The sequence below is a fragment of the Aedes albopictus genome, chromosome 2, assembly GCF_035046485.1.
Source record: "Aedes albopictus strain Foshan chromosome 2, AalbF5, whole genome shotgun sequence".
Taxonomy (NCBI): Eukaryota; Metazoa; Arthropoda; class Insecta; order Diptera; family Culicidae; genus Aedes; species Aedes albopictus.
The window spans coordinates 122584933-122598115 of NC_085137.1; the positions used below are offsets into that span (position 1 = coordinate 122584933).

The 13183-nt window shown below is 37.7% G+C and overlaps 1 protein-coding gene across 1 annotated transcript in view; it reads left to right on the forward strand.

Annotated features, from left to right (window-relative positions):
- Positions 1 to 1277: 1277 nt before the first annotated feature.
- Positions 1278 to 13183, forward strand: part of LOC134286192 (proprotein convertase subtilisin/kexin type 5-like) — a 29340-nt gene continuing 17434 nt past the window's right edge. Inside the window, exons 1-2 of the mRNA XM_062847769.1 lie at positions 1278 to 1723; positions 1783 to 1968. Of these exons, the coding sequence (XP_062703753.1) occupies positions 1528 to 1723; positions 1783 to 1968 (382 nt within the window). The 5' untranslated portion in view covers positions 1278 to 1527. The remainder of the gene's footprint in view (positions 1724 to 1782; positions 1969 to 13183) is intronic.

Consider the following 13183-nt stretch of genomic DNA (forward strand, 5'->3'; position numbering starts at 1 on the left):
GTCCCAACCAACACTGGGACGACCACGCTGATGGGGCTACCACCTTGGATCTAGCTGGTCGTGATGCAGCATTTCTTACTCAGCCGCTGGATGCCAGATCATACGCTGTTACAGCCTTCGTGAACAGACACTCGGATCGTACCTCCTCAATCTAGCTGATGTCAGAAGGACAACAGTGCCCAGGCTGCACTACCAGCTAAGCATACAACTCTTAGCTGGCGGTATTTGTCATCGCTTGACCCGTGGAAGCATGAGGTGGGAACTTGTGAGGACCAGAGCTATGTTGGACGCTCTTCTTATCGACTCACCGTTTTGCAGCCCTGTTTAGTAGAATCTTACCACTGGAACAGGTGGTCCGTAGTGTTCCCAGCTAACACAAAGTCATATATGATGTTATATAGGATGCTAAAGTATTGGCCATATGCGTACATGCTTCCATTTACCTGTGTGTAAAGCCTCCACTTCAGCATCCTATTCAACATCATATGTTCGATCGTGTTTTTGCTGGGTTATTCTTAGCCAATCAAAACAACCGCTATCGACACTACACAGCTATCTAGGCTGATCGGGAAAAGAAATTAACATTGATGTTTAATTTCTTAATGAGCCCGTTCAGCCGGATTCATGGACCCTTGCTGAAATTTATCCTAGGTTTCATTTAGAAAATCTTTCACGAGGTCCTAAAAAAACTCCCAGTGATTCTTAAAGATTTGTTTCTTCTCATATAACAATTATTGTATGAGATGAAAAATTTTCTTTAAGAATCTCTGGACGTTTTTTTTTTCAGAAACTCGTGAAAACTAGGAGAGATATAGTAATTCCGACCACTTAGACTAGAGATACAGATTTCAAATTTTGACACAAAATAAGTTTTAACCAAATTATTATTGTTTTTCATCAAACTTCTACTGAAATTTAAAACATATAGAGTACCAAACCACTTGGGCAGTGGCTGGTATTTTGGGCAGTTTTTGGCTCCGAAGCAATTGTGATGAAATTTGGTACACGGCTAGATACTGTAAGTATCTCACCGCGCTCCAAAAATATGTCAATTGATTCAAAATTGGCTGAGTTATAGCAGTAAAGTGCCCAAAATAGAAGCCTTGTCGAGATGGATCCACTTCCCTAGGAATAAAACGATTTTGGCAAAGTGTTGTGAAAAAAGGAGAGCAAAGTTGTGTTCCAAATATGGGTAGACAAAATCGGGTCACTAAGGTATTACAACCCCTGTTAAGTCAATACTATATAGAATGCTTGAGTCCACTTGGTGCAATAAATAATTCGGCCGTGATTCGACCCATTTACTCCTGTGTGCGTGTGCATAGATTATACACTGCGACCCGATAACACGCGGTATGCCCTAATCAATGGATAATGCGAGGGCACAGTCTATAAGTTTGGCCTGATAGATTAGCCGTAACTTATAAAAGAGTGTGATAGCGCAGACAATTCAGTTCCAAATTCAGTTATTAGCCAGGTGGATTGGTACGAATATTTTAATGCGCGCAATCGGGCAGAAGCATTGACATGAAAATGCGCCACTCGAAGAAAGTGATTAGTGCGTGGTGGTTTGCCATATTGATGTTGAGTTGTTTTGATCAGATTCAAGCTCAACAACGCATTTGTATAAGGTGTACAGATTGTCCAGAGGAAGTAAGTGGCCTCGAGACAACTGTTTCTTGCGGTTCAATTTCAATTCCAGATAATTGTGCCATTTTCATAAGTACGGTGGAATAATTTTAAAGTGAAGACAAATTAAGCTTAATCGTTCATACTTTTTAGATAGAGAAGGTCTTGTAGAACGTGGATGTCTGGGTAACCCAAATATAATTATTCGTTTAAAATCGTGTGCGGAGGCCAGATGTAATACAGATCGTGTACCTATTTGTGAGGAATGTTCCGATTTGGAAACCTGCAGATCGGTACCATGTGGCAAACTAGATGATGAATGCTACGCGAGTAAATCAGGTATGTTTTCGATTTTCTATTATCACCATTAAGCCGTAGACAAACAAACTAATAAAGTGAACTATGGCGAAAAGGAAACTTAGTGATTAAAATCTTTTGAACGAATCTATCTCGTAATCACAGAAACCAGTTGAACTAATGATGAATGTCTTGAAATAACCGGCTTAGTATCTAGGACTATGAAGTGAGGAACAAGCAAAGCCAATTGTGTGTATACATTGTATACATTGAACCGAATTCATATGGGACTATTCACTTGTTCTAAAAGTGCCATTATAGCAGCTCATACGTTTCTAATCAATCATGCCGTCAGACTAGTTCCTATAGTCAGTTGTGATGGGTAGGAAATGTTCGAATGTGATGGTTGTTGTGATTATTAGAGACCGAGAATACCTCTGCATTTCCACAATCAGGGGGAGTTTTTGCTAGTTGAGAAGATTGTGAGGGTATGTATACAGATATGCTGAAAATAGAATTCGCAATCGAAATCTATTCCAATATTCTATCAAGAAAAATTGAGCAATCGAATTACAGTTTTACTTTGGAACCAGCACTGACAAAGTTGAGCGATTCATTTGTAAACATGTTTCCGCTACTGGTGCTACGCACTACGGACCGCCTGGTCCGTGGGTCAAAGTCCACCAAACAGGTAACCCCAATCCAAGGTGTCAGGCGACCCGTGCTGATGGATGAATAGTTGAGTTGAGGGGGTTAATCTTTTTCAACGTTTGAAAAGTACCTATGTCTATGTCTTAAAGGATTTTCAAGCATTAATATATTGTTGATAAACGTACAAAATTTCATTCAATTCGGTTAACTGGTCTCCGAGATATGACAGCTCAAAAATTAGATGTCTAAAAAATAGTGTTTTACGAAAACGGTTCTAGCTTCGCTAAAGATTAACCAATCGGGCTCAAATTTGTACCAATGATGCACATATAGTAGCTTAACAAACAGTCAAACTTGGAGAAATTTTAATACACTTTATGAAAAGTTGCAGCATGTTGAACTTTTTTGTGAGAGAAAAAAAGTTGCCTGTCCCAAACATGTTGGCCACCCCCCTGTATCAGTATTTTATGCTGATACTGATGTGTGTTATAACTAGTTCGCGAGTGATTCTAGCAGGCCCGTTAGCTATTCATAGGGAAGAGATGTGCCGTGGCACCAAAGTGGTATTTTTTGGGACAAGCTGCAGCAAATCTTTCGGAGGACGATGTTGCAATAATGGCGATTTTTCACAAAGTTTTCTGGCGAATTAGTGATAGGGAAGTGGAACCATCTCGGCAGGGGTCCTATTTTGGGCACTTTTCTGCTATAACTCAGCCAATTGTGAACCAATTGACACAATTTTTGGAACGCGATAAGATACGTATAGTATCTACCCGTGTACAAAATTTCAAGTTAATTGGTTTGGAATTGACTGAGTTATAGAGAAGAGTACCCAAAATACCGGCCGCTGCCCAAGTGGTTCGCTACCCTATCGGCTCAGGCAGCATATTATTTTATTTGCTTTCCTTTTCTTTTGGAGCAACGTAATGGTTTATAAATTAAGGAACTTGATTTCGTTACGTTACAGCTCCCCAACCCCTAGAAACCGGTGTTTTGTTTCAGAGAGCGAGCTTAGGTACAAGGACAAGCACAAGGATTAAATACCTGTGTTCCATCCCAGGATTCCAAGGACTAAAGGGGTGACATAAACCTTCTTAGCGATGTCACTCCCACTGATTTTTCGCGTGGTTGACTTTCTATATTAAACTGAGTGGTTGATACGAGATGTTCATCCCCGCCTAATGGTTTTATTGTAGAATCAATAACGCTACACAGCAGGCCTGACCGCTTCATGCTTGTGTAATGCATTTTCGATGTGCTGCAAGCATTGAAAATGATAAGAAAAAAATGGTAGAAGTAGTCGATTCTATCATTTTCCAGGATTCTTTCAATGAATGGCTGTGTGTGTGCAGACTAGACTGGACAAGACTAGAAATCACCATTGACAAAGCTGACACTGGGTACCAGTTTATCTGGAAGCTTCACTGTTGGAATCCACTGCGCTAAATGAAAACTGCTCAGTTGTGAAGATGCGTGCATATCTTTAGTTGAAATAAATAAAAAATATTTTTGATTCTAAAGTATCACAAAAGAGTGACATCAGGATGAAAGATGATTTAAACATCCTAGGATGTTAAGCTAGGCCCACCACTATAGCGTATGCTACAGTGCACGCTGAGTGAGCCTATATGGGTCATATCGACCTCAACATCCAACTAGGGTTAATAATGTTAGACGAATTCACCCAGAACCAAACGCAACTTTTGAAATGTAGTGAGATAGGTATATTATCTACCCGTGTACAACATTTCAAGTCAATTGGTTCAAAATTGACTGAGTTATAGTGGAAAACAGACGAATATAGAAGCCACCGCCCAAGTGGCGCGATACCCTACGAATTTACACTTTCAAAACTTTTGAACTTTCTTTTTATAAACACTTTCAAAATTTTTCCAAAAATTTATGCTAATATTTTATTTGAGAACTATTTTAAAGATGTCTTTATGACTGTCTCAAAGATTGATTCTGATTATTTTTTCAGAGATTGGTCCAGAAACTATTTCAACGATGATTGGATGTAACATTTGCTCTGCGACTGTATTTCGATTATTTTTCATAGAATTATAAAACTTTTGTAATATTTTTTAATTTGAAATGTGTACTGCTATTGTTTACATATTTTACATCCTAGCTTTACCACAATTCCTTCTTCTATAGATATCTGAAGAAAGTTGATCTAACCTTTCCATAACAAACATAAAACTTCGCAGGAAACTTCGTCTTAGGAATATTGTCCAGGAATTCTTTTAACAATTTCTTTACGATTCTAATACTTTTCTCTAGATTTCTTTTCATTTCCTGCTTATGTAGGGATTTTTGGAAAGCTTCTTCGATGAGGACTTTTTTCCAAAATATTAGTCAAGCGACAAATTCCGCCATCATTTGTTTTTATAGATGTCTTCAATAACTCATCCACAAATTCTATCAATAGTTGATTTGTTTATTCCTGCACGAATGTAATACATTATATTATTAACTAGCTTTCCCGGCAAACTTTGTCTTGCCAAGCTGTGAAGGTTTGACAAATGTTGAGGTCATTGTGGCACAGCACTCTAGATTGGTTTCATTTCGATCATGTTGATTTTCTTCCCAGTTCATCAAAAATCAGTACTTTACCAATGTTCTTACTTTCTTAGTTGATTTTCGTAATTGTTATTACTTATAAACACAGCCACCATGAATACGAATCAAACCCTGCATAAGTCATCCTGATCGGTTCACCCGTTCGTGAGTTTTGTTGCCTCAAAGGGACTTCAAACTCATTTTTATATATAAACTAGCTGTCCCGGCAAACTTTGTCTTGCCAGTTGTGGTGGTTGACAGCTGTTGAGGTCATTGCAGCACAGCACTCTAGATTGGTTTCATTGCGGTCATGTTGATTTGTACCCAGTTTACACAAATCTCAGTATTTTCTCAATATTTCTTGTTTTTCAGTCCATTTTTGTAACTTTTAATACATATAAACACAGCCATCACGAATACGAATCAAACCATGCAAGAGTCATCCTGATTGGTTCACTCGTTCGTGAGTTATGTTGCCTCAAAGGGTCTTCTAACTCATTTTTATATATATACACTACCCGTCATAAGTACGGACTCACAAAAAGTATTGCAACAATATTGCATCACCCTGACTCACCTCGATATCTCTAAAACCAGAACACCTACAAAAATGCCGCCTTCAGAAAAGTTGTTGCTTTTGATCTTCTGAATAACTTTCCTGAAGACAGCATCTTTGTAAGTCCTCAGGTTTTGGAGATATCGAGGTGAGTCAGGGTGATGCAATATTGTTGCAATACTTTTTGTGAGTCCGTACTTATGACGGGTAGTGTAGATATATAGATTTTCATTTTTGCGTATTTCAACTAAAGCTAATTCTACACTTAGAATGTAATACAGTATGGGAGAACTTACTGGTTTTGCATGTTTGCAACTTGCCCAAAAGCATGTAACTATCGATGTTATAATCTAGCCCAAGCAACATTTTTATGACCAATTATTATTGAAGAGGGTTTGAAAACCGTCATAAAACCTAATATTTTTATTTTGGTTTTATGATGGTTTTAAGAACCTCTTCTTTACTATAAAATGTTACTTGGGAGGGCCCATACAGCCGAAGCGGTGAGCACGCAAGTATTTAGCTAGACCATGCTGAAGATGACGGGCTCGATTTCCGGTCGGTCCAGGAACTCCTTGTTATGGAAATGTCCTTGAGTTCCTTCGGCATAGGGTATCTTCATGTCTGCCACACGATGAACACATGCACAGTAGTGGTCCAAAAGGGTTTCATTTTTTAAAAATTCTATAACGTGTTTGTGACGAGATATATGTGTGTCTCCGGCAACATTTTTTATACATTTTAAGATGTATCTTTTGTGTGGAGCGTCCATATTCTATACTCATTTTTGCGAAGTTTTGGACATGTTTTTTTTTCTGGTGCAGTTTTTTAGGACAAAATAAAATTCAAAGTGTGCTAAAAAATAGCCCATAATCTGGCCCTAAACTTCTTGTGTGTAATATTTAAAGCTTACTATGTTCCAGACATGGGAGAGGATGATTTTGCAACTTTTTTCGAAGGCGATTATTGGCTGTTTCTTCACTTCCATGAATTAGCGCTCCTTTAGCTTGTTAATTTGTTATATTTTGTCGCGTGTAACTCAAAACGGCGCATTTTATTCAATCTATAAAGGTAACACTATTCTACTAGAATTTTACTACATTTTACCCAACTAACAATCACTCATTTAATAGGCACCATTATGACGAACTAATTCATCATAATAATGAATAACATTTGAATTATCTTCACGTACAACCTATGTTCGGGTTTTATTCACACACATTTAAAGAAATTATAAAGCATCATGTTGTGCAACAACTTAATTTTTTGTTGTTCAAAACGTTTTACAAATGTACAGGAAAGTCCTTATTAAGCTTTGGCAAAAATGACTGAGAAAAATAAAATTCAAAAATGTTGAACTCTCACGAGAGTAATTATTTGCTCTCATGTTGAGAACACCTATTATGAAATAAGCATTACATATAAAATAACCTAAATCCGGATTAGAACTCGAGACCTGTCGATTGCCAGCCGCATGCCTTCCTATCTGCGCCATCCTAGAGATGGTGAGATGCAGCACCCAATCAACTGAACTGAACTGAACTGAACTGAACTGAACCCAGTAATCAACTGAACAACGCCTTATACTTCAACAGCTGTTCAGCCCAAAACACTTGTTTTCCATTCTGATTTCGCTGTCAGTATTTTTATCGCACGGCGAGAAAACTTATATCGAATGCGGCCAAAAAGTGTTGATCCTTATTGAAATATTGTTTCCAGACGTACTAATTGCGATATGAATGTGTTTTACCCTTCTTACACCCATAAGAAGGGTCTAAATACCGCTCGTTTAAAATATTGGTCCTTTAATAACTTGGTTGTCTAAACAGTTTTAGCCATGATTTATCCCATAATCCAATCAAAGTTCCGAGTCAAACTATGACGGGCTGAATTTGTGTTTATTTGACAAGTGAAAAGCACATTGTTCAGGAGCATATGCTTATCGATACATCAGCATAATAAGATGCAGACAAATGTTTTGTTAAACTCTTTTGTTAAGGAATCAATGCTTGTCGAATAAATTTCTTGTTAAACTTTTGAAAAGTGTTTTAATTTATCATTGTTGATACCGATGAGGAAAGGCAAACATTTACTACTTTCTCAATTGAAAAATCATTTAAACAGTAATGTGTAAAGCATAATTTTAGTTCAGCTATCATTACCATTGTTAAGCAACAATTCAACAAGCTTGCTTGTTTGTGACTTGCACTTGTTAGTTGGGTAACGGGTTGAAACCTTTAGGGAAAATCAATTTTATGCATCAATAGATGCACTTGACAAATGTGATTTTGTGTAATAATCTCACAAAATCACATTTCTTTGTCAGTTGTTCTTGCAACATAGCTTGGCATGCTTTGATGACATTTAATGTTCAGCAAGCACATAACTATAACATGAAAATGCTCTCCATATTAAATAATTCAAAAAAGTCAACCTTACCTCAGTATTCGCAAATCGTAGAGGTGAGTAATTTCGAAATCATCATGGTAGAGGTGAACTGCGCTCCCATTATCTCAGACATTAGATATTGAAGGGCTACTATTCGCTCCGCGGAATCTACACTGAATCAAAAATTCTTCTCCACTGGGCCCGATCCACAGCCAATCGCTTTTAGTGCCCCTGGACGAATGTCCTTAATTGGTTCTCTTCAACTGCAAAAGTGTGCGGTCTACCACGGAGCAGGGCCGTCCCTGGTTTTGGTAACACGTGGTGTGTTGAAGTGTCCAAGATTTGTGTGATTATCGTGATTGTGTTTATCGTTGTGTTGTAATCTTGTATTTACCAAGGAAATCCTTAAATGTCGGAACTTGTACACTACCCAACACCCACTGTGATGTAACGCAGCTAAGAGTTCCGCTACTCATCACCAGGCGTCGCAGAAGGACATGTTGGGCGGCCTAGTGGGCGGCCATAGTGGGTGGTGTAAAGAAGGCCATGATGGGGCGAAAATGATGGGCGGATTACAGCACGGTCGAAGGCTTGGAGAATGAACCGCCATCGCTAACCCAGGCAATTACGTTGCATGTCTCGAGAAAGCAAGACGTGAGCTTACCAAGCAAAAGCTAAGTTTTGAAACTATTCTGGAAGGAAAATCGTAAAAGTGAATTTGTCATATGATTCGAGTGAAAGTGCGAAGTGGAAGAAGCAATTAAGGAATATCATCCAGGTAAGGTAGGGAATATAATCCTTATTCTGACCAGCCCCATCATTAACCGCCAAAAACCTCCCCAATAGGACCCTGGGCTTAAGCTAAAAGCTAGTACTTACCTTTGCTATAGTTAAAATAGCCTTGTACCTACCTGGCCGGAGAATTGCCGAAAGTACGCCTTAACGCTGTGTGAACCAACCAAGGTCCGGAGTTTGGCCCAACCGTCAAGTACGCCACTCCGTCGACCGGATAGACCGCCGTTAGCCAGTTAGCCGCCTTCTAGTTAGACGATAGAGGTACGGCCATTTTGAAAACGTGTCCTAGAGTTTACACGTCACGCCAAAAGTCGCGACTCGGACTGCATCGAGCGGCCGTCCAACCCAACGAAAGGCGACAACAAAGGAGGACACCGAAGGAAGGACGAAAGAGAAGGGGTAGTAGCGGAGCAAGAAGAAAGGGGCCCCGCTTAGAGTGAAGAAGTAGCAAGAAAGAGGTAGTAGACAGGAAGAAAGTAGTCAATAAAGGTACCTGTAGTGTGAAAGTTGCAATAAAGTGGGTTTGTGTTCAACGTGTTTAAGTGTTTCCTTGACCGCGATAGTCCGGCGCGTACGCCGACCCTGAGGCAGTTGAAGGAGGGGGGTATCGCCAGTGCTGGACAGGGATCGCCCACTAGTTACATTTTCTACTGAAGATTACCGTTGCTAACTGTTGTGTTTCTCGTTTATTACACCTTCTTAAGGGAATTCCCTGAAGAAGGTGTAATAAACACCGAAACGTCGGATCAAGAACGATATTTAGTCGTTTGATTGCGTTTGATGACTGCGATGCCGAAAAACTTTCCCGGTCTGTCGTCTCTGCATACACTTGAGTATGGCACACATTTCTCAAATGGCGGAGAATGTGCCTCTGGGGCTGACCTACTGATATACTTGAAATGACTCTTGTCTTGATTTACATACGTGCCAGCTGGCGTATTCTTCTTTATCATTGTTAATATACGTTAATAATCCAGGAAAGCTTGAGGAGTGTTACTAGTGATTTTATGCAAATGAGTATGCTACGAGTAGCATGTATAGGTTTGATGCTATTGCATTTGCAGATGAAGATCTTAGTTATTAACTACAGACGGGGTGATAGCTCCCGCGAACTACCAGGGGTTCGAAAAAAAAAGTCGGAAGTCCAACTTTGACAAGACATTTCTTGACCGTTTTTCAACCGATTTCATAACTTTTTTACGTTGGAACCGAACAGGTTTCAAGAACAACGTCCATTTTAAAGATTTATAAATTAGTGGTTTTCCAGTACATTGAAATTTAAACTTACTGATAAATCTGCTAAAATACTTTATTTTTCACATAAAATAACACGGTCCGACAATTTTTTTGCCCAGCTCCAAATTTCACCATTTCTGATTGCTCCCGACTAGAAACTCATAAATCTGAAGTTTTGACCCTCCCCCTCCTGGGAGAGGGGAGGGGCATTGATTTGAAATTTTGAAAAATCCAAAAATTCCGAGGTTTTTCGATCGCCATTTCGGCTAAATGCACGATATCAAAAAAGGAAAAGGTTGACCACAGCGCTTTAGGGGTTGTGCAACTACCAACAAAATTTTATGAAGATCCGTCAAGCCATTCTCGAGAAACGGTGTTTTTACGAAATGATGTTTTAAAGCAGTGGTCACCAAACTGCGGCCCGTGGACCGCATGCGGCCCTCGACAAGGTTTTGTGCGGCCCGCGAACTGATTTTGAAATGTATTAGAAAGTGGCCCACTCATGGATCCCATTACGAAAATCAGAAATTTCACCATATTTTAGAACTTTCATGAGAATGAATATTAACTACTGAGGTTTTGCCAATATCCTGGAGAGTTTATCAAATGAATTAAGATTTTTGAATGTTTTACAAACTGCAAAAGACCAGTTTTTCGAATTTTGTTCCGAAAATATTCGGAAATGTTGTTAAGAACGGTGTGTTTCGCTTAAATAATGAGTTTAGGCTAAATTTACAGGTTCCCTGCCATGGATTTTGGACTTCTGGCAGAATTCGTGATTGGTAATTTGTTTAATTTTACGAAAATAAAATTAAAATTATGTTCATTTTGTTTTTATAGGCGAAAACATTCCTTGTATTCGATATACTTTGCATTTTTGCAGCACTTCTTCCAGTAATTTCAAATATTCCAAAACATTTTACAGAATTCGTCAAAAACTTCAGGGTTTGGGTAGGATACTATTCATACCCTTAGCAGTATTTTTTGGGAATTCCTCTTTGAATATCTATTCTAAATCGGCTACAAATCCTTGCACACATTGCTCAGAAAATCATATCTGCAGGTTTTTCTTCATTGCCTTCCTAAGAAACTTCACAAGCAAAACTTCAAAAAAGTTATCAAGGATTTGCACAATAGTAACTCCAGGCAGTTTTTCGGATTTTTTCCGAGAATCCTGAAATCGCTACAAAGCATTCTTGAATTTCTCAAAATCCACGAAAAGTCCCCAAAAACTTGGGACACAGTTCCAAGATTTTTTTTTTAAATAGAGGGGTTCGATATATGTACTTCTCAGAAAAATCATAAGCTGCAGTAAGAAACTTCATTCGGAAATTTGTCAAAACTGGATCCAGAGGATTTATAAGAAATTTATCCATGTTCGTTTCTAGGACTTCTGTACTGTAAAATTATCTACAACATTCTTAAAAGGTCCATGTTGTTCTAGCCAGCAACGCTATTGCTTATTTGTCGTATGAGTTTTGAGTAACTAGTCTAAAATAATTTGCTCAACATGTTTAATACAAAGAACTACAAAACCTAAATATTACAGTCATTAAACCATGTTTTAAAACCTTTAAATGACTTGCGGCCCGCAGTCGCTTTTCAAAATTCAATTTTGGCCCGCAAAGACATTTAGGCTGAGGATCACTGTTTTAAAGATTTCTTATATTGAACGCAAAGAATCCAATTACTATATGGTACAATTGCTGAATTAACCATGCCGTTTAGCATCATGGTGTCTTCGTGGAAGCTTTTCAGTACAATAACGTTCTTCTTTTAACTTGTTGGTAAAAATGATCAATCCCCCTAAAAGTGAGAGAGAATTTTTACTTTTTGATTTTTTCAAGATACAAGGTTGATGTCTTCACAAGAGTTGTAGGAAATGCTGTTCTGAATGACTTTGTCGAAGACGCCAAGTTCGTAACTCCGGTAGTTTTAAAGATACGTTAGGTTTTTATTATCGACGGCCCCTTGAAAGTGTTTTTTTTCCTCAATAACTTTTTTCACTTTTGGCTCCACAATTCTATTCTCACAGTCTCCAATAGGTCAATCATTTTGACTTTCTAAAAGAGAACCTTTTTGTTTTTTATAGTTGATAGCTAGGATTGTTTGGCATATCTGAAAATAATTTATAATGTCCTCTGAAGCGTATTTCCTTTTTTATCATCTAAAATTTTATGTTTTGGTGACATCAAAGAGGTCATTGTTTCTTTTGTATAAAATAGCTACAATTTACATATTTAAAAATTTTCCCCAACCATTCTATCATCGTAAAATAATTGTGCGGAATTGAACACTAGCACTATTTTTCCAAAAGTAATACGAAAAATGAAATTTTCCCAAAGAATATTTAAAAATTAAAATATTTCAATTTAATCTCAAAATGTTTTAAACCAGGGGTTCTCAAACTTTTACAGCTTGCGACCCACTTTCGACTTTTGAAGAATTTGGCGACCCACCAGAGCGTATTTTCATAAAATACGTCATTTTTGTAAATTTAGACTGAAATAAATACATCTTATCACTTCCATAGGCTTTGGATCAACTTACGTTACGTAAGTATTAAAAAGCTGTTTTTAACTATTGTACACTTCCTGCTTATTTTTTATTTTTTTATTTTTTGAAAGTCTAAGTAATATTTAGGTACCCAAGTGTCCAGTTTCGGTAAACTCTTAGTCTAAAGAATTTGAGATAAGTTTTCAAGTTTCCAATCATGTCTGGTTTCAAGGAGCACTACAAAACAGGTTTTTGGTTTTCTTTTAAAAATATTTTAAAAATAAACAAAACAAAAAATATTTTTACAAATTCTTTGAAGTTGTAGTAGCAGTTTTGTACTACTGCATAACATTAAAATCTGCTACAAAATGACAACATGAGACATCAAGTTCAATTTTATCACAAGAATTATATTTCTGCTGGATGGATTCATCTGACTCTTTTTTTTTTTTAATCTGTATTAAAAAAAAAAAAAATCTGACTCTTGAAATTTTTAGTTACATCTTTCATACACACTTATTTTATTTATATTTTTATTGCAATCATTTTTCAGGTGTTCTGATTTCTGCA